At 39.4% G+C, this 19,406-nt stretch overlaps 1 protein-coding gene across 11 annotated transcripts in view; it reads left to right on the forward strand.

Moving 5' to 3' along the window:
* Positions 1 to 17,257, forward strand: part of stxbp5l (syntaxin binding protein 5L) — a 138,967-nt gene extending 121,710 nt beyond the window's left edge. For 6 of the 11 annotated variants that reach the window (XM_084420874.1, XM_084420878.1, XM_084420870.1 and 3 more), the window contains 6 exons: positions 9,682 to 9,921; positions 10,745 to 11,108; positions 12,132 to 12,297; positions 13,598 to 13,709; positions 14,453 to 14,673; positions 14,775 to 17,257. In XM_084420874.1, coding sequence (XP_084277000.1) covers positions 9,682 to 9,921; positions 10,745 to 11,108; positions 12,132 to 12,297; positions 13,598 to 13,709; positions 14,453 to 14,673; positions 14,775 to 14,816 — 1,145 coding nt within the window. In that variant the 3' untranslated portion in view covers positions 14,817 to 17,257. Of the gene's footprint in view, positions 1 to 7,397; positions 7,497 to 9,681; positions 9,922 to 10,744; positions 11,109 to 12,131; positions 12,298 to 13,597; positions 13,710 to 14,452; positions 14,674 to 14,774 lie in introns of all 11 variants that reach the window. The other 5 variants (XM_084420869.1, XM_084420872.1, XM_084420875.1 and 2 more) reach the window with 1 other exon arrangement.
* The last annotated feature ends 2,149 nt before the right edge of the window (positions 17,258 to 19,406 follow it).

Here is a 19,406-nt window from a genome sequence, read left to right on the forward strand (position 1 = left end):
CTTGTCCCCCTTCTGCATGTTTAACACTCATCAAGGGATACAAGGAGGAGGGTATGGGATTTTATTGCTGTGTTTTCTGACGCTCTGATTTCACTGCCTTTTCTTTGGGTTCATTGTTTTGTTTTTCACTCTGTTGGAGAGATTGGTGATTACTAAAGCCCTATCATGCCATATGAAGCATACCCCTTTTACACCGAGTGGGATCTGAAGACCTCTCTCAGCATAGTATCCTACATAGGATAGTACCCTCAAAAATAAAAATTCTGGCATCATTTACTCACCCTTGTGTGGTTTCCAATCCATTCTTTCTTCTGTGGAACATAAAAGGGGATGTTAGACAGTATCAGTGATACTGGCAGTCCATTCAGTCACCATTCACTTCCATTGCATCTTTGTTTAATACAATGAAAGTGAATTGTGAATGCGGCTCCTTTTGTGTTTCAGGGAAAGGAGGAAGTCATATATATTTGGAATGACAATCTATGTCAGTTTATTTGTATTCAAGCAGGACCTTGTTGGTGGAAAAGGGGTAAAATAATATTTTATGCACCAATTACCATTCTGCATTTTTGCCGAAATTTAAGTTTTTGTGATCTCATAATTGGTTTGTGTTATAAACTTCAAATTTAAATCCCATTTATCCTGATTAAAGTCAATATTAGGATGAATTGGATGAATGTTGATGAAATAAGTATTTTATTAATCAGCCTTTCAAAAGTAATTTTAAAAGTAAAACAAAAAAGAAGTAAAAAAGAAACAGCACAAACCTTTCAAAGTGTGACTCACAGAAACGACTCTGCTTTTCAAGCTTTGGGGATCCTCTGTCCCTTTTATGTTTGAGACTGTATTTGTGCTTCAAACATTGAGGCTGAGGCAGACACTGCTGTGAGCCTAATTATACTTTTTGTTTTTAATGCTTTTAATTACTACCTCTACACACAGTCGTTTGGCAGGTGGGTTGTGATGTGAATTTAAAAAATTAATGTAGGCAGTCTCTGTGCAAGCTTAGGTTTGAGTTTACAAAACGATCATGGTTGTGGCTTTCTTTTTCTTCGACTTTCTTTCTTAGCGTGAAATGAAATGTTGCGACTAGAGGGGACTTTACCAGAATGAAATGCTTGAACAACTCTACAAACACTACTATGTTGCTTCACGACACATTTCTACAAAACACATAATCAGAGTCTAAATGTTTGTGCTTATCACTGCCATGTTTAAATGTTGGAGTGTGTCAGTAGAGGTTTATATTACATGTCCCCACAAGGATAGTAAAACCTGAAATCACCTACATTTTGGGGACCAGCCAGTGGTCCCCATGAGGAAAATGAACTAATAGACATACTAAATTATGTTTTTTGAAAATGTAAAAATGCGTAGTTTTCTGTGGTAGGTCGGTTTAGGGGTACAGTTTGTACATTATAGAAATTGTTACACCTCTATATCCCCACATTGAGAATGTGTGTGTGTGTGTGTGTGTGTGTGTGTGTGTGTGTGAGAGAGAGAGATATGACCCCTTTCAGTGAACAGTTCACCCAAGAATGAAAACTCATTATTTACTCTCCCTAATGTCATTCCAAACCTGTATGATTTTTTTTATTTTTAGGTAGACTATCCCTGTTATCATGGGCTTACACAGAGCCAAACTTGACTTCTCTGTGTCTTTATCTCATGTCAATTATTTGTCCTTGTCAGTCATATATGTCCCTATAGCAGATGTCTTGTTCATATTAGCGTGAGCGCTAACGCATCACTTAGATCATATCCTCACTGGGCACCGACTTCCTGTCATTCACTAATCCAATCACAGTGATAGACAGCGTCTCCTCCTGTGCCTTCATCTGTGTCCATAATCCTGTTTACATGAAGGACGCCAACCAGGACAACCAGCCCAAGTCGAACTGCAGCCTACAAATAGTGTCACAGGGTTCATGAGGTTTTCATAGTGTCTGGATCTTTCCCAGAAAGACGCGCTGTGCGCTTTTATTGCCTTTATAACCTAATAATCTGTATTTGATTTCATTTTTGAGAAAAAAATAATGTGATTGCTCACAAGCTAGTCAAAACGCCTTCCCATCACCTTTTTTTCCTCTCTTTTTTATTTCCACCTAGGAATTCTGAAGTGTTGCGAGTGAAATATTAATCCCTGAAACCTTCAGCACAGTCTCAGCTTGATTTTTTTTTTTATTGAATAATGTCTTGAAATTCCAATAAATCCGTGTCCGTCCAGTGATAGACACGTTTCTTTTTTTTCTTCTCCCCACTTGGAGAAGTGTTATTGTCCGTTAGAGGACTACCTACCGCTTCTTTGGTCTCAACTCGTGGCGTGCGTCCCTATCGCTACGGTAACAGGCATGCGGTGCCGCAGTGGGGTCGCTGAGATAATTAAAGGTCAATTAGTAGCGAAGAGAGCCAGGTCGGTGCTAATGAGACACGCTACAGGAAGAGAGAGCTGCGGGAATCTGGGATACGTAGTCACATATAAACAGCCATTAAGGGTGGAAAGACACACACACTTGATGTAAGCAAAATGTTTGAAAATAAGGACAGTTTCAGAAATGTATCACAATAAATAAGAGGTTGGAAGTTTTGAGTTATCCCAGTGACACCTTGACTCCCTGATTGAATTCACTGATTGATTTTTAAGGGCACTTTCTGCAGGTTACATCATAAAGGAACTATATGTATCATTTTATGTTGAGTTAACTGATTTGTTCAATTAAAATATTTGTTTAAAAGCCTTTATTCATTGACGAACGCAATAGTAAAAGACCTTGGTCAGGGTTTGGAATTGAATTGAATTGAAATTTAATTTTACACAGATGAAAAACGAGGCTGTGAGGGATATGTGCTGTATAATGGTCCTAGATCACATTTAATTTTCACAACTCAGAACTTTACGGAGATTTCGTGTAATGAAAGTCTGTTTGAAAGCTGTTTTGTCAGCTGAACAATCAGTATGTTGTTAAAGGGTTAGTTCACCCCAAAATTAAAATTCTGTCAGTAATTACTCACCCTCATGTTGTTCCAACCCCGTAAGACCTTCGTTCATCTTCGGAACACAAATTAAGATATTTTTGATTAAATCTGAGTGCTGGATCACTCCTCCATAGGCTTCTAAGACACTATAACTTGCCACGTCACCACGTATCACACGCATGACCAGCGTCGCCCAATAGTGAGCCTACGTGGTGACGTGCAACACAGACGCGCTACGCTTAAACAATACGTGAAAAGACTCGAGGCCCAGAGAGAAGGAAATGAAAAGTGGAATAAAGTCGTTATTTTTGTTTGTTTTTGCGCACAAAAAGTATTCTCGTCGCTTTATAAACTTAAGATTGAGCCACTGGAGTCACTTGGACTATATTAATGATGTCTTTAATGCATTTTCTGGGCCAGCAAGTTATAGTGTCTTAGAAGCCTATGGAGGAGTGATCCAGCTCTCAGATTTAATCAAAAATATCTTAATTTGTATTCCGAAGATGAACGAAGGTCTTACGGGGTTGGAACAACATGAGGGTGAGTAATTACTGACAGAATTTTCATTTTTGGGTGAACTAACCCTTTAACAACAATACAATCCATTGAACACATTGTACCTCTATCCCTCACAGCCTTGTTCACATTCCCGTTAGAAATTAAATATGGTGCTACCCTGACTATAGGACATTGCAAAATGTATGCATACATAAACAAGCCAAAAACACAGAGGAACAGAATAGACAATCACAGAGGAAAAAAAATCGACAGAAATGTTTGCGTGTCCCACAGAAAGAGGGCAGTATTGGTGTTTCTAATAACAGGTGTGTCATTTGGCTCCCCTGCAGTGATTGACAGTCAATGACCTCAGCAAAAGAGTCCCAGAGAGAGAGAACGAGCGAGCAGATCTTTTCTCACCCGTCTATATCATGAAATATTCACACTAACGGGCTAACAGGATGGATACGACTAATTATATTGACAGTCCCCGCAGATACAGGTGCTGTCAGTAGAAAAGGTCAATTTGCATGTCTTCCCACAAAGCGTATATGTGATTACGTTTGTGACCATTTTGCACTGTGCGAGAGTGTGTGATTGGATTTGTGGCTTTGTGTTCAATTTGCGTTCAGATATATTGTTTGTGAAATGAATGCTGTTTGACATCAGTGTCCAGTCTTGGTCTGTGTTAAGGGGATGGTTCACACAAAAATGGAAATTCTGTCATTAATTACCCTCATGTCATTCCAAACCATAAAACATAAAAGAAGATATTCTGAAGAATGTTCATGCTGCTTTTTGCGAAAGCGTACAGTGACCAGAAATGTCCACAAACATGTCAACAAATCCATTTGCTATCCGCTTGTTAAGTCATGATTGTAAGGAATGCTGTTTACTGAATACTGTTTTCTACTAATTTCAAATAAGAATACTATCTACACTCACCTAAAGGATTATTAGGAACACCTGTTCAATTTCTCATTAATGCAATTATCTAATCAACCAATCACATGGCAGTTGCTTCAATGCATTTAGGGGTGTGGTCCTGGTCAAGACAATCTCCTGAACTCCAAACTGAATGTCAGAATGGGAAAGAAAGATGATTTAAGCCATTTTGAGCGTGGCATGGTTGTTGGTGCCAGACGGGCCGGTCTGAGTATTTCACAATCTGCTCAGTTACTGGGATTTTCACGCACAACCATTTCTAGGGTTTACAAAGAATGGTGTGAAAAGGGAAAAACATCCAGTATGCGACAGTCCTGTGGGCGAAAATGCCTTGTTGATGCTAGAGGTCAGAGGAGAATGGGCCGACTGATTCAAGCTGATAGAAGAGCAACTTTGACTGAAATAACCACTCGTTACAACCGAGGTATGCAGCAAAGCATTTGTGAAGCCACAACACGCACAACCTTGAGGCGGATGGGCTACAACAGCAGAAGACCCCACCGGGTACCACTCATCTCCACTACAAATAGGAAAAAGAGGCTACAATTTGCATGAGCTCACCAAAATTGGACAGTTGAAGACTGGAAAAATGTTGCCTGGTCTGATGAGTCTCGATTTCTGTTGAGACATTCAGATGGTAGAGTCAGAATTTGGCGTAAACAGAATGAGAACATGGATCCATCATGCCTTGTTACCACTGTGCAGGCTGGTGGTGGTGGTGTAATGGTGTGGGGGATGTTTCCTTGGCACACTTTAGGCCCCTTAGTGCCAATTGGGCATCGTTTAAATGCCACGGCCTACCTGAGCATTGTTTCTGACCATGTCCATCCCTTTATGACCACCATGTACCCATCCTCTGATGGCTACTTCCAGCAGGATAATGTCACAAAGCTCGAATCATTTCAAATTGGTTTCTTGAACATGACAATGAGTTCACTGTACTAAAATGGCCCCCACAGTCACCAGATCTCAACCCAATAGAGCAGCTTTGGGATGTGGTGGAACGGGACTTTCGTGCCCTGGATGTGCATCCCACAAATCTCCATCAACTGCAAGATGCTATCCTATCAATATGGGCCAACATTTCTAAAGAATGCTTTCAGCACCTTGTTGAATCAATGCCACGTAGAATTAAGGCAGTTCTGAAGGCGAAAGGGGGTCAAACACAGTATTAGTATGGTGTTCCTAATAATCCTTTAGGTGAGTGTATATCACACATTTAAGCAAAGCTTTTAAAAACTCCTCGCTCACGGCATATATTTTATGTATTATATATATTTTATATTACCAATATTTTAACGATTCATAAAAGAGCAATCACCGTCTGGCCATCAGAAATTTCAGGATGGAGATCCCTTTAAGACAAGTCCTTCTTTGAAACGCTTCTCTCACAGCTGTTTCAGTCATGCAGCTCCTAACTCTTTGAATGGGGAAACATCAAAATCTCCAAAGCTGTTCATATTTTTGAAATCACCAATGAAATCTGATAACAACTGTCTCATAAATCAACTGTCTCATATCATAAAAAAAAAAATATTTTTCAGGCTAGATCAGCCAATGTAACCGTTTCTATAGCGACCTCAGCATCATGACAGCTGCAGTGACACGATGACTTTACCAGTTGGTGATTGGCACTTATTCCACTTTCTCCCATTCATAGTAATACAAGTGCACCGTCTTTGTATATCTAAAGTCTTTCGTTATAGGATCATGATTTTTCAGTTGCATTACAGCACAACGTGAGTACATATTAGCACTGTTTGTTGTTTGCTTTTACCATCTGATAAAGCGCTTGAACCCGAAAACAGTGACACGTGACATATCAGATTTAACAAGCGGTTAGTGATGGGTCGCACATGAACTGTCCTTTCAATTTTTAATGACTCTTTTATATGACTTGGGCGTATCAAGTTGTCTCAGAGAGTGATTCATTCATCATCATTTTGTGACCATGCATACGTACCATCCTTTCGTTTATGACTTAGGAGGTGAAATAATCACTTTGTCTCCTGTATACGAAATAGAAATGATTAGTTCACCTCTTGAGTCCTCTGGTCTGAGTCATTCATTCTTATGTCACATGACAGACGCATAGGCTACGTACAGGAAACATATTTACTGTGACCCTGATATGTTAAGGTCCTGCTTTAAGACGAAAAGCTAAAGTCAAAAAAGCTTCCAGACTATTTGGCTGCCACATGACAAAAGAATGAATGACTCAGGCAAGAAGACACAGTTGAGTGGTAAATGAATCATTCTGAAGTAGACGTGTTGGGGAAATTTTGGCTATTGTAAATGTTACATTTTGATTATTTTTATAACTCTGCTCAAATGAATAAATGGCTTTAAGATTTAAGATTAGTTCATTTTGCTGAACAAGATTCGAAGTCCCAAGTCAGCAAAATGATCCGGTCTTCTTAATCACTAATACACTAAATTAGTATTGTGAAGCTAGTTAAACAGGTTTCTAATGACATGAGGATGAGTAAATGACAGAATTTTCTGTAATTCTAGTGAACTGTCCCTTTTATTATTTATCACAAACACACACAGCTATAAGCATCCTAACCTTGACACAACTCTCACAGCCAAAGGCCAAAGGATTTCATTCTGCTGATGCTTTTTCAGGTTATTTTCTATTGAATCTACTAAAGTGATGTGGGCAGGCATTCGGGGAAAAAAGATCGACCTGTCAGGTCTTTCTTTCTTTCTTTCTTTCTTTCTTTCTTTCTTTCTTTCTTTCTTTCTTTCTTTCTTGCATATTGGTTTATCGGTTTTCTCTTCCTCTTTCTCTCCTTCTCTGTCACTCTCTGTACGCTGTAATGTTCTGGTCCCGTCTTTGTGTTTTGGTATACGTCTTGACATATGTATGTATGTATGTACGTGTCACTTTGTATGTGGTGGTCGTGTATGGTTGTATTTACGTGTTTGTGATTGTGACCGTTGGGGTGTTGTGCGTATGTGCGTTCGATGGATAGGTTATGCGTCTCGACGAGCCATGCTGCAGCAGTTACACGGAGTCAGTATGTACTCTCACGATGAGCATCACATCACCGCCTACTCCTGGAGCGAGAGAGGTAAGGAGGGGCTTAATGAGGGTCACAAGGACCTCTCACCTTGTAGCGTCCTGTCTTACTTCGTCCCGTCCTGTGGCACATAGTCGCTTGGTCAGAACCCCTCTTTCGTCACGTTCAATGATGTTCACCTAGTTCTTCATCTTCAGGTTTGGATTTGCACAGTAGCAGCTGAACATTATAATGATGTCTGCTTTGTGTTTCACACTGCTGTGTTGTCAGCTTGAAGTTGTCTGTCCATCCCACGCACTGTGACATCTCCAAGACACGGATTAAATCTAGTCCTGGACTATGTGTGACAAACAGTTAACCGTGCTGTTCAGTCCAAGGCGAGGTTTAACCTGTATCAGGGAAACTGTTTCTGTATGTCAATGTCTGAGGAGGTCTTATGATTCTGCAGACGTGTCAGTATTATCAATCATTAATGTTGTCATCAATGTAGAGGTGAATGTTGTGAGGTCATTCTTAAATGACTTTCTGTGATGGGAAAGAATTCAAAGGGAGGGATAAGTTAGTGTACGCAGAACATATTAAGGTGTGCTATCATGACCATGATGCTTCATTGGCATGTGTCAGACAAAAGGGAGAAAGTGGACCTTCCCCATAACACAGAAGGGACATTCTCAAGAAACAGTGCAAGTTTTTTTGTTTGTTCATTTATGTATTCATTCAAACCTTATTCTATTAATCCATTTACTATTACTAACCTTAAGCATGTTTTTGCCAACCATTCAAAATGCTTGATGCTGAATATGGTTAGTTTAAATGCAAAGATCTTAAATAATGGTCTTAACTAGCAAATATCATTGCATCACGCCACATTATCTATAGTCAGTTTTTCTGTGCTTTGTTAAATTGATCACTATATATTTTTTTGAACTGTTGAGGCTAATATAAGTGTATATGTAACATAACAAAGAGGAATGTCCTGTTTAAAGAAAAGAATAGTCACATTTATTTATTTTCCATCCAAGAAATGAATCTTTTAAATAATATTCAATAACATGTTCAAGTACCATGTTAATTTACTCATATAGTTGTAAGTCACAGGGACACATGTAGCAAATAAACAACACCATTTCCTAAGAATGTCCCTGGAGCAGAAGTTTAGAAATGGAGTAATATTGTGTTTTGGAGGCCATTGTGATATACGATAAATGTAATGTTAAAATGTTGTAATTTATAGCTTATACCACAGTCTTTTGGCCGTTTTCTGTTATAGCTTATAAACATGTTCACAAATGAGCCTTCCATCACTACACACAAAAACCCATGTTCTGACATTGACAAATGTCTGTCAGGATTTTATGTTTTTGCGTTTATATTATGTAAACACAATACAGTTTTTTTTTTTCTACAGGATAAACAAGATTCTCAATTTAACACACCACACAAATTCTAAATTAAGATTTTCTGTTTTATTGTAATGCATGACATAATACATCAAGTCAAGATAGTGAATATCACATAAGATATGACAACAACGGCAATATATGATATTAAAACAACCAGTCGTATATAACCCTGATATACATTGTATTGCAATACAAATCTTTTTTGCCTGGGTTTTTTCCATTACATTTTTCAGTTTAAGATAATGAGAGTTTAAATACTTGAGTGAAGTGTAAATCAAGCAGAAACACTTTTATGTGTGGGCCTGGCAATATGAATATACAGTGGATAAGAGCTTGGAAGTAATTCAAGGTCAAATAGATGGTAAAGATGTTGAATGGGTTTTAAATTGTGAGCGTGTGTTCTGTGTTATCTGTGTATATAAATTAAATCTGTGACGTGCCTGATTATGTGAAAATGAGAATTTTAAGATGTGTTCACTCACTATAGATATGTATGTGCCACACTGTCCTGTGTGTACATTATTTATTGTTTTACTTTTTCAATAACAAATCTTAAAATCAAGAATAAGTTGTGTTTGCAACTGTGCATCTGTATCACTTTATAACTCAATTTCTGGTTGATCTGGATTAAATGTAATTGTGAACGCACATGTGGAGTGACTCCACTTTCACAGCATAAGGATTCTCTCCTATCTTTTCCCTTTTTCTTTTATCTTTTCACTCTCTACTATTCTTTATAATTTTTCCACTCATCCATCTGTCTGTCTTCTATCCTGACATTTATCTTCTTTCCTACCCTCTCTTTCTCTCTCCCCTTCTCCATCCTTTCTCAGAGAGTCGAGAAAACTCGTTCAGCCGTTCCCGGAGCTCTAGCGTTTCCAGCATAGACAGGGAGACTAAAGAGGCCGTAACCACCCTGCAGTTTATGGAGTCGTACGGGCGTAAATCAGACTCCCTGCCCACACCATGCCTGTGGGTGGGCACAAGTCTGGGCCTGGTGCTTATCATCCCAATGTCCATCCCTATGGATGAGCAGGAACGTCAGGAAGACCCCGTTACTGTGGCCCCCACTGGTATCTCTTGATTTCTTCCTTCTCTGATTCTTGAATGCCTCTGAATGCAACATTCCTAAACACTTTTCAACAGCCAGGTTCCAGAAGTAAAGACTCCATTCATTTTCTCCTTAGGGAAATTGATTTTTGATAACTTATAAACCTTTAAAGAAAGACCTGTTGTGAGCTCCGAGGTTGTTATTCGCTGGTACGTTTTTGTTGAAGCCATCTGTTTGCATTACTTGTTTTTTAAATAATCGTGTTTAATCGAATTTCTGGTGAAAAACTGCCTGATGCTGTGCTGAAAATTCCACCAATCACAGGGTTGTCGTGAGCAAATCGTGCCAAAAGAGTTCTGCAGGGAATGTCCACTCTCATGAAGCACCACAAATGACGTATTCAATTCGGTCTCCTTATGCTCTCAAAGTACTTAAATATCACACATTTTCAAATACTTTTTTGCCTTGAATAAATGCAAAATTTTAAATGTTGTGAGTATAAGTGAAACCCAAGCCATCAAACTAACATTATTAGAGAAGGAACACCATTCTAGAGCGGAAGATCATAGATTCCAGATTTTGATCAAAGATTACCATTACAAACTAATTTTGTCTGTTTATTAACTTGCACGGATTAATTGTTCACCACAAGACTAGTAATGTGCGCTTACAAAGTACTAAGTAGATAGGGTCAATTTCGATTTCATGACGACTTGAACAACGACTTTTTAAATCTCTATGGGAAAAATGAATGAAAAAAAAATATTTTCGGAACCAACACCAGTGAAAAAGTGGGCGGGCATTAATGCACTATATTATCATGTTTTTGTTCTCTTCCCTCTCAGGCACAGTGTTAATGCTGAAAGGCTCCATTCTGCGGTTTAGTTTCCTTGATTATGTGGGCGCTCTTATCCATAGTCCCTATGAGGTGTGGCGGGACCAACAAGCCCCAGGTGACCCAGATCGACCCCGCAAGCGAAAACTGGTCAACTTCTCGCCCTCGTCCTCTCAAGAGGCCAGTGGAGACTGTCACTTAGCCGTGGTGTGTTCGGAGAGGCAGGCAAAGGTCTTCCTGATGCCCACCCAGGCCTGCTTATATGTACACAACATCACAGAGTCATCCTTCGTGCTGCGGGCCGACGTGGTGTCGGCTTGTAACAGCGTTTGTCTGGCCTGCTTCTGTGCCAACGGACACATCATGACTTTGAGGTTTGCTTTCACTTTTTTTTGTCTCGAATTTGGAAATTGTGGTGTAGCTGTTAGAGCTCAGGGCTGGTAACCAGAAGGTTGCTGGATCTAGTCCCTCAAGCAAAGTGCTACAATTTTTTATTTCTATTGGTGATCAAATATTGACACTAAAACATAAATGATTAAACATGTCTGTCCATGGTAATTGACAGAATATTTCAAATTGAATTGATATTAAGCTATATTGCTTATGCGGAAATTAAAATAAAATAGAATTGATTAAAAAAATATAGAAAATAAATTATTATTATTATTGTTGGTTGTAGGCCAGTGTAAAGGCCTGTTGTAATTGACATAATTATTATTACTATTAATAGAATTATTCATGGAATGGGCAGTAGGGGGAATATAGAATTAATTTTAAAAGTAAAATAGTACATAAACAGTAGTATTATTATAGCCATTTTTCCACCCCTTTTATGACCATGTAAATCCTGTATGGTCTGTTTACATCTAAAATCTAACCACAGAGATTACAGTGATAATGCAAACTGTTTTTGTTCATCCACTCATTTCTGTACAGAATAATTAAGATAAGTGCATTAGCTAGAAATATGAGCTTTTAAACCCTACGGAACGCCTTTCTATTGTAAGTGCATTATTGTAAACAGGACATTTTCTTCTTTTCACAAACTGAGGGTTGAGTAAAAATGTCTGTGTTAATCCACAGAATTTGACAGTTTCCGTCGATAGAGCTTAATTCATATTTAGCCTGCAACATTCCGGCTCAAAACCTTTTGGTATTGATTTTCAGTTTAATCCAGTTTACAGAAACCAGCTCAATCCTTCAATAAACTTTAAACCTCAAGACAGAACAGCTGCGCTGTGTTTTTGGTGGCTTCATATTAAATCCTGCCTTCAGTGCAGTGTGATATTTTAGGCATGAATTTCTTCATTCTTCACTATAAATTCCAGTTTTCACTGTCATTTCCGATACAAAGGAGTTTCCAAGTTTGTTATCTTATATGTGTGTATGTTTTGCAGCCTTCCTAGTTTACGACCTCTGCTAGACGTCAACTACCTGCCGCTAACGGACATGCGCATTGCCAGAACGTTCTGCTTCACCAACGGAGGGCAGGCGCTGTATCTGTGCTCCCCCACAGAGATACAGAGAATTACTTACAGCCAGGAGATGTGTGACAACCTACAGGTGGCTGTGCCTTTGTGTGTGTGTGTGTGTGTGTGTGTGTGTGTGTGTGTGTGTGTGTGTGTGTGTGTGTGTGTGTGTGTGCGTGTGTGCGTGCGTGCATACTGATGGTGGCTATTGAAGTGAAATGTCATGCTTGTCATGGATGCTTTGAGCTCTGCTGAGCTGAGCCCTGCTGTATCTCGGCTGTAATTTCTGCCACACAGGTTGTCATTCTGTCCTTTCTCTCCCTCTGTCGTTCCCTCTCTGTCTGGTTAGGATGGAAATAGCATAATGCCATACTATTCTTTCTATTTCTGCAGTATGTACAATCTGTATGCATAGAATGTTCGAAATGCAATATACACTACTGTTAAAAAGTTTGGGGTCTGTAGGATTTGTATGTTTTTGAAAGAAGTCTCTTATGCTCACCATAAAGTACAAACTATAATATTGTGAAATATTGTACACATTTAAAATAATGGTTTACTGTTTTAATATTTAGTTTTAAATGTAATGCATTCCTTTGGTGCAATTTTCAGTCTACAGTGTCACATGATCCTTCAGAAAACATTCTAATATGCTGATTTGGTGCTCAAGAAACATTTCTTATAATTAGGCCTATGGATGATGAAAACTGTTGTGGTGCTTAATATTTTAGTGGATATATTTTTGTCAGGATGTATAGAATGAAGAGAATAGATTAGAATAGAAAAGATGAATAGAATAGAATTGATGAATAGAAAGTTCAAAAGAACAGCATTCATTTGAAATATACATCTTTTGTAAAGGAAATGTTTTTTTACTGTCACTTTTGATCAATTAAATGCATCCTTGCTGAATAAAATATTCATTTCTTTATTTCTTTTAATAATAATAATAATAAAAAAATGAACTGACCCTAATTTTTTTGAACATTAGTGTATATGTATCCCACAATCCAATGGAATTGCATTTCAAATGCGATATTGATCTCCTTCCTACTACATTATTTATTAAAATTAAGATTTATTTAGCCCAAATTTAATTAGAAATAAATTGAATTTTTTTTTTTTTTCATTCTACTGTTTAAAATTGTTTATTATTGCATAAAACATGTTTCACATACTATGTTTCTTTATAACTGTCTCTGTCAAACACACCAGAAAGAGAGAGAGAGGTTTTTCTTGTCAAAACTTTCCATTTTAAATAGTGAAATGTGTAACTGTACTGACATCTGCTGGTGGGTTTTTTAACTGACTGTGCTGCCATTGCTTTTGTTGCTGTATTTGATATGATTTTTCTTTATTCAACACATTGATTTACTATTCTTGATTAATTGCAGGAGATGTTAGGGGAGCTCTTTACACCCATCGAGACCCCTGAGGCACAGAACCGTGGCTTTCTCAAGGGCTTTTTTGGCGGCAACGCCCAAACCTTCGACAGAGAGGAGCTGTGTAAGTGGAGTTATTTATCATTTCTGTGTGTGTGTGTGTGTGTGTGAGCAATCAAATTCTCACAGATCCAGACCCACGGATCCATAGATCACATAAAGTCTGGTTCACATTTGAGCTCAGAACTGCCCACTTGAGACCATGAGATTGACAATGTGAACCGTTTTAATCTGAAAACTCTTCTAATTAGTTTTAATCTGTAAATCAGACATCTCTGTTACTCTCTTCCCACTACACCTTGTTTTAGTGTTATTTTACTATTATTTGTATACTATTATAGTTTTATTCATATTTTGAATTAGCTTTTTATTTTTATATTTTCATTTTTTTTTTTTTTTGCAAAAAAAAAAAAAAAAAATTATACCCTTTTGAAAATAAAGGTTTCAAAAAGGATAGAAGAATACCATAGAAGAACCATTTTTTTTTAGTTCCCCAAAGAACCTTTCAGTGAACAGTTCCTTAAAGAACACGATTTTTCATGGTGAAGAACATTTTGGTAATCCAAAGAACCTTTCAGTGAACAGTTCCTTAAAGAACATGATTTTTCATGATGTGAAGAACATTTTGGTCATCCAAAGAACCTTTTTTCACTATAAATAACCTTTTGTGTAATGGAAAGGTTCCATGTATTTTATAAATTCTTCATGGAACTGTCAATGCCAATAAAGAACCTTTATTTTAAAGAGTGTAGTTTTAGTTAACAATAACAACCTTGCTTTTTTCCCTTCGTCCCATTTGTTCTGTAGTTGGCGAGGCATCGGCGGGCAAGGGGTCCCGCAGCCTGGCACAGCACATCCCAGGACAGGGTGGAATGGAGGGCATGAAGGCAGCAGCGGGCGGGGTGGTGGGGGAACTGGCCCGAGCTCGTATCGCCCTGGACGAGAGAGGACAGAGGCTGGGGGAGCTGGAGGAGAGGACCGCTCTGATGATGACCAGCGCCGAAACCTTCTCTAAACACGCTCACGAGGTATGTTGGAGAGCGAGAGAATGAGAAAACAGAAATATAAATACAAATAAATCTTCATGTGCTTATTCAAACTCTTCGTTTTCCCTTTTTTCCCTCCACAGATGATGCTGAAATGCAAAGACAAGAAGTGGTATCAGTTTTAGAGGGTCCTTGAGGAGGGCGCACTCTTGTGTACTACTCTGGTACTTGGACTTTCACTCTTTAAAAGAGAGAGAGCGAGCGAGCGAGACGGATGGACCGAGAGACTTAAGGGCTGTTCAGCTTCTCTTCTGTCTGTGTACAGGATTGTCTTACTCTGATTGGTTAAAAAGGCGAAGGCCAGATTACAATACGATGGACTTGTACCATTACCGTTTATGAGGAAGTGGGGTTCCATACCCGTGTTGTAAATCAGACGTCATCTTAATTTATGTACAGGGCTTGATCGGGGTCTCCTCACTCACAAGAAGCAAATTGGCTCACGCCGTGTAGATACTCGTAAAGTTACGAAATCAACAAGAGTGCATGAAACAAAATGGATGACCTATAAAACTGCCATATTAAAAAGCAGCATGTTACTTTAAAAAACAAAAGGGAAATAAAAGATAAACAAACTTTTATTTAATAACCTAAGCCAATAATATAAACTATGACAAAAAACTTTATATTTTTTGAAATAGCAAACAAATATATATAAACAAGAAATGTATACCTGCATTGCTATGAGGCCAAAATATTTCGTTTTTTTGGTAACGCCATACTGTTTCTTTCAGCGATGTATATTTTCAGAATATTTACCACTGTCTTGTCATATACGACACCAATTTATCCACTCTCGTACTGCTCGTACTCGACTCAGTTGGCCACAACCACGACGTTCAGTCACAAACGCAAACTTTTTCCGTTTTCTTTGCTGCTAGCTCGCAAAAAGCACCACTACCAACTTTTTAATCCGTCTCCAAAAGGTACTTCACCCTCTCCTAGAGACGTATGACGTGACATGGTTTTAGAAGTGCGAGTAGTAAAATGTATTTGGCGCCACGTGACGAGTGTGTGTCTGTGAGGTCCTTTTCGAGCGTGTTTCTCATATGTAATACTTAACGTGCCATATTCTAGATGGGTGAAGTATCTTTAACTGTAAACTAGCGATGAATTAATTTGTCTGTGGTTGATATTCTGGGCTCTTACATGTAGATAAGACAAAGCCAGCCAAACTCAGACAGAAGGGTTGGCTCTTCATGCGTGTCTGTGAAAGTATAAATACGGTTTGATTTGTTTTCTAATTCGTCATGGTGTTCGTTTTACTTTAAAAGACCAATTTCAGCTGGCCTGTTATTTAGTTCCTAGTCTTTTTGGTTGCCTCGGGGCATGTGTAACAAAGATTGTGCGTTGTTTTTTACCTCGCTGAGGACAACGAGTGAATGACCTGTTTTCTCTGCCAAAGTTTGAATGCATCGTGGAGAGATTTACTTCACATTCCAGTACAAGGGACAACTTTTGTTCAGTTTCTTCTTTTTTCCCCATTCAATATGACGTCAAAACGATGTTTTCTACCTTACTACTGTAGTGTCAGACGATTGTTAGCTTGTGTCTTCTGGTTGTCACTCGACTGTTGAAATGGTGTTTAGACTGATCAGTGGGCGCTACTATGTTTTTTGAATATGTGTCTGGAAAGATCAAACCGAGTGAGTCGCCCCTGCGGTTCGCGCGTGAATTATAGTGTTACATGTAAGCAAAATCTTCCAGAATCGTATTTGAGACTCATGTTGTGTTTCTATGATTGTTCTCTGATGACCTCTGACCTTCTAGTGCTTTACTGTAACAATCTCAGCATATCTTCCATAGTCCATGCCTCTGCCCATTTGGCTTTGTAAATACAAGCTGCTAGTCAGTAACGTAAATGTTGTGCATTGAAATACAAACTCAAGGCTCATGAGAATACACATCGTCAACCGTTAGACAAACTTGGGCTCTTACGCAATATTACCTTTTTCTTTATACTACTTTTACGTTCAAACAATAGCTCACAATTAAAGAAGGAAGACATTGCATGTGTGGAGATTTGGACTCAAGAAGACACTCAAGACTCTTAAGATGCCAAAATCATGTAAAGATGGTCTCTGCTGAAGAAACCTGTTGGTTTTATTTCATGTTCACCATTATATTTGTTTCAACTGATTCTCCAATGATTCCTCTTCAGTGTCGAAATAAGTAAAAACTGACTCTCACAGACAGGGTGTTTTGTTTGTATGTTCTCAGTTTTTATATGAAAATGTACAGTTCAACCTGGAGGAGAGCGACATGGTCATTGAACTAAATTATGTGATTTGGATATTCCTCTGTGAATGTCGTACCTGTTTAAAGATGGTACCGTGTCTGATATTCTGACTGAAGTTCTGTAGGTCTAAATGTAGTTTCCTCCACCCCAACACCTGGTCCTCTGATACCTTCAGAGAAGGCAGCAACGTCGGTCTTGTTTAAATGGATAATGCCACCTTTCGTTCTTATCGATATTCTAGTAGTGTTATAGAGGTTATTGAAAATAAAATGGAAATAATGTTGATGCAAATCAAAATGAAATAAACATTTATTGATGTACACAACATCATAAGACTGGTTTGTTTCTGTTATATTATGGGCTAGTAAGTTGTCAACCAAGATCAAGCCTACAGTGCCAAGAATGGGTCTACATAAAATAACTAAATGTGTATTCTATGCTCACAGAAGACTGCATATTTTGAATATGCAAAATACATACTATTGATATTGAGATATATCAATAGATAAATATAGGCATGTAAAAATGTGTCTGTCTATGTATCTTACAGTGTTTTTAAATTGATTAGACACTAAAAGTGGAACTTGAGGCTCACTCAGTGAAACCATTCACTCGTGTACCGAATTTTCAGACCAAGTCCGCAAAACTAAAAGCACATTACGTGCTTTACACTCAGTTTGCTATTGTAAAACAAACTTTTTGCAAAACTCTGAACACAGCTCTCTACATTACACACATCTTTCAAAACTAACAGCTCTTTTGTTTCATTTGGGAAACACTGCCATTTAAATGCCACATTAATTGAATGATTGTCATGATGTCATGTACTTACAGCATTTTACCTGCTAGAAATACATGCTCAGTTTTAATGTTATTTTAAGGTGGGGTAGAATTAAATGAATGCAAAACTCTGCATTTTGTTCGCGTAGCCCCTTCTGTCACCTCACGTACCCCCAGGGATAGGGGAGAGCGGGGCACAACCTAACGCGGGGCTAGTTGTAACACCCTAGTTTTAAATACTTCCACACATGCTAGCATGACGAAACTTAGTGTATTTACTCGATGCCATTTCAACACTCAGCAAAAAATACGTCAAAATTCAAATCTTTGGAATATACCAAGGTCTCCGGCACGGACACCAATGTCTCCGGCACGGACACCACCGTCTCCATCACGGACACCACCGTCTCTGGCATGTATCCGCCATCTCCGACACGGACACCACCGTCCCCGGCACGGACACCAACGTCTCCGCCACGGACACCAAAGTCTCCAGCAAGGACACCACCCACCGTCTCCAGCACGGACACCAATGTCTCCAGAAAGATGGACACCACCGTCTTCGGCACAGACACCAAAGTCTCCGGAACGGACACCAACATCTCCGGCACGGACACCAAAGTCTCCGGAACGGACACCAACGTCTCCGGCACGGACACCAAAGTCTCCGGAACGGACACCACTGTCTCTGGCACGGACACCAAAGTCTCCGGAACGGACGCCACCGTCTCCGGCATGGACACCACCGTCTCCGGCATGGACACCAAAGTCTCTGGAACGGACACCACCGTCTCCGGCACGGACACCAAAGTCTCCGGAACGGACACCACCGTCTCCGACACGGACACCACCGTCTCCGACACGGACACCACCGTCTCCGTCACGGACACCAACGTCTCCGCCACGGACACCACCGTCTCCGACACGGACACCACCGTCTCCGTCACGGACACCAACGTCTCCGCCACGGACACCACCGTCTCCGACACGGACACCACCGTCTCCGTCACGGACACCAACGTCTCCGCCACGGACACCAAAGTCTCCGGCAAGGACACCACCAACGGTCTCCAGCACGGACACCAATGTCTCCAGAATGGACACCACCGCCTCCGGCACAGACACCAAAGTCTCCGGAACGGACACCAACATCTCCGGCACGGACACCAACGTCTCCGGCACGGACACCACCGTCTCTGGCACGGACACCAAAGTCTCCGGAACGGACACCACCGTCTCCGGCATGGACAGCACCGTCTCCGGCACGGACACCAAAGTCTCTGGAACGGACACCACCGTCTCCGGCACGGACACCAACGTCTCCGGAATGGACACCAACTTCTTTGGAACTTCAGAGATCCCACGGACACCACCATCTCCGGCACGGACACCAACATCTCGAATTATGAAAATCTAATTATTGATATAAAAAATTAACATTGTTACTAGTAGCAATTCAATTGTTGATATCAAGAATAGACCTTTCAACTAGTGACAACTGAATTCTTGATATCGAAAATAAAGAATTTACTAGTAAGAATTGTATTTCTGATATGTGAAATTGGAATTTCAACTAGTAAGAAATATTATACAATTGACAATATCAACAATTGAATTTGAATGGCAGCCTATGGTGACATTTCACTATATATATATATATATATATATATATATATATATATATATATATAATCTC

Source organism: Rutilus rutilus (genome assembly GCF_951802725.1).
Source record: "Rutilus rutilus genome assembly, chromosome: 10".
NCBI classification, from domain to species: Eukaryota; Metazoa; Chordata; class Actinopteri; order Cypriniformes; family Leuciscidae; genus Rutilus; species Rutilus rutilus.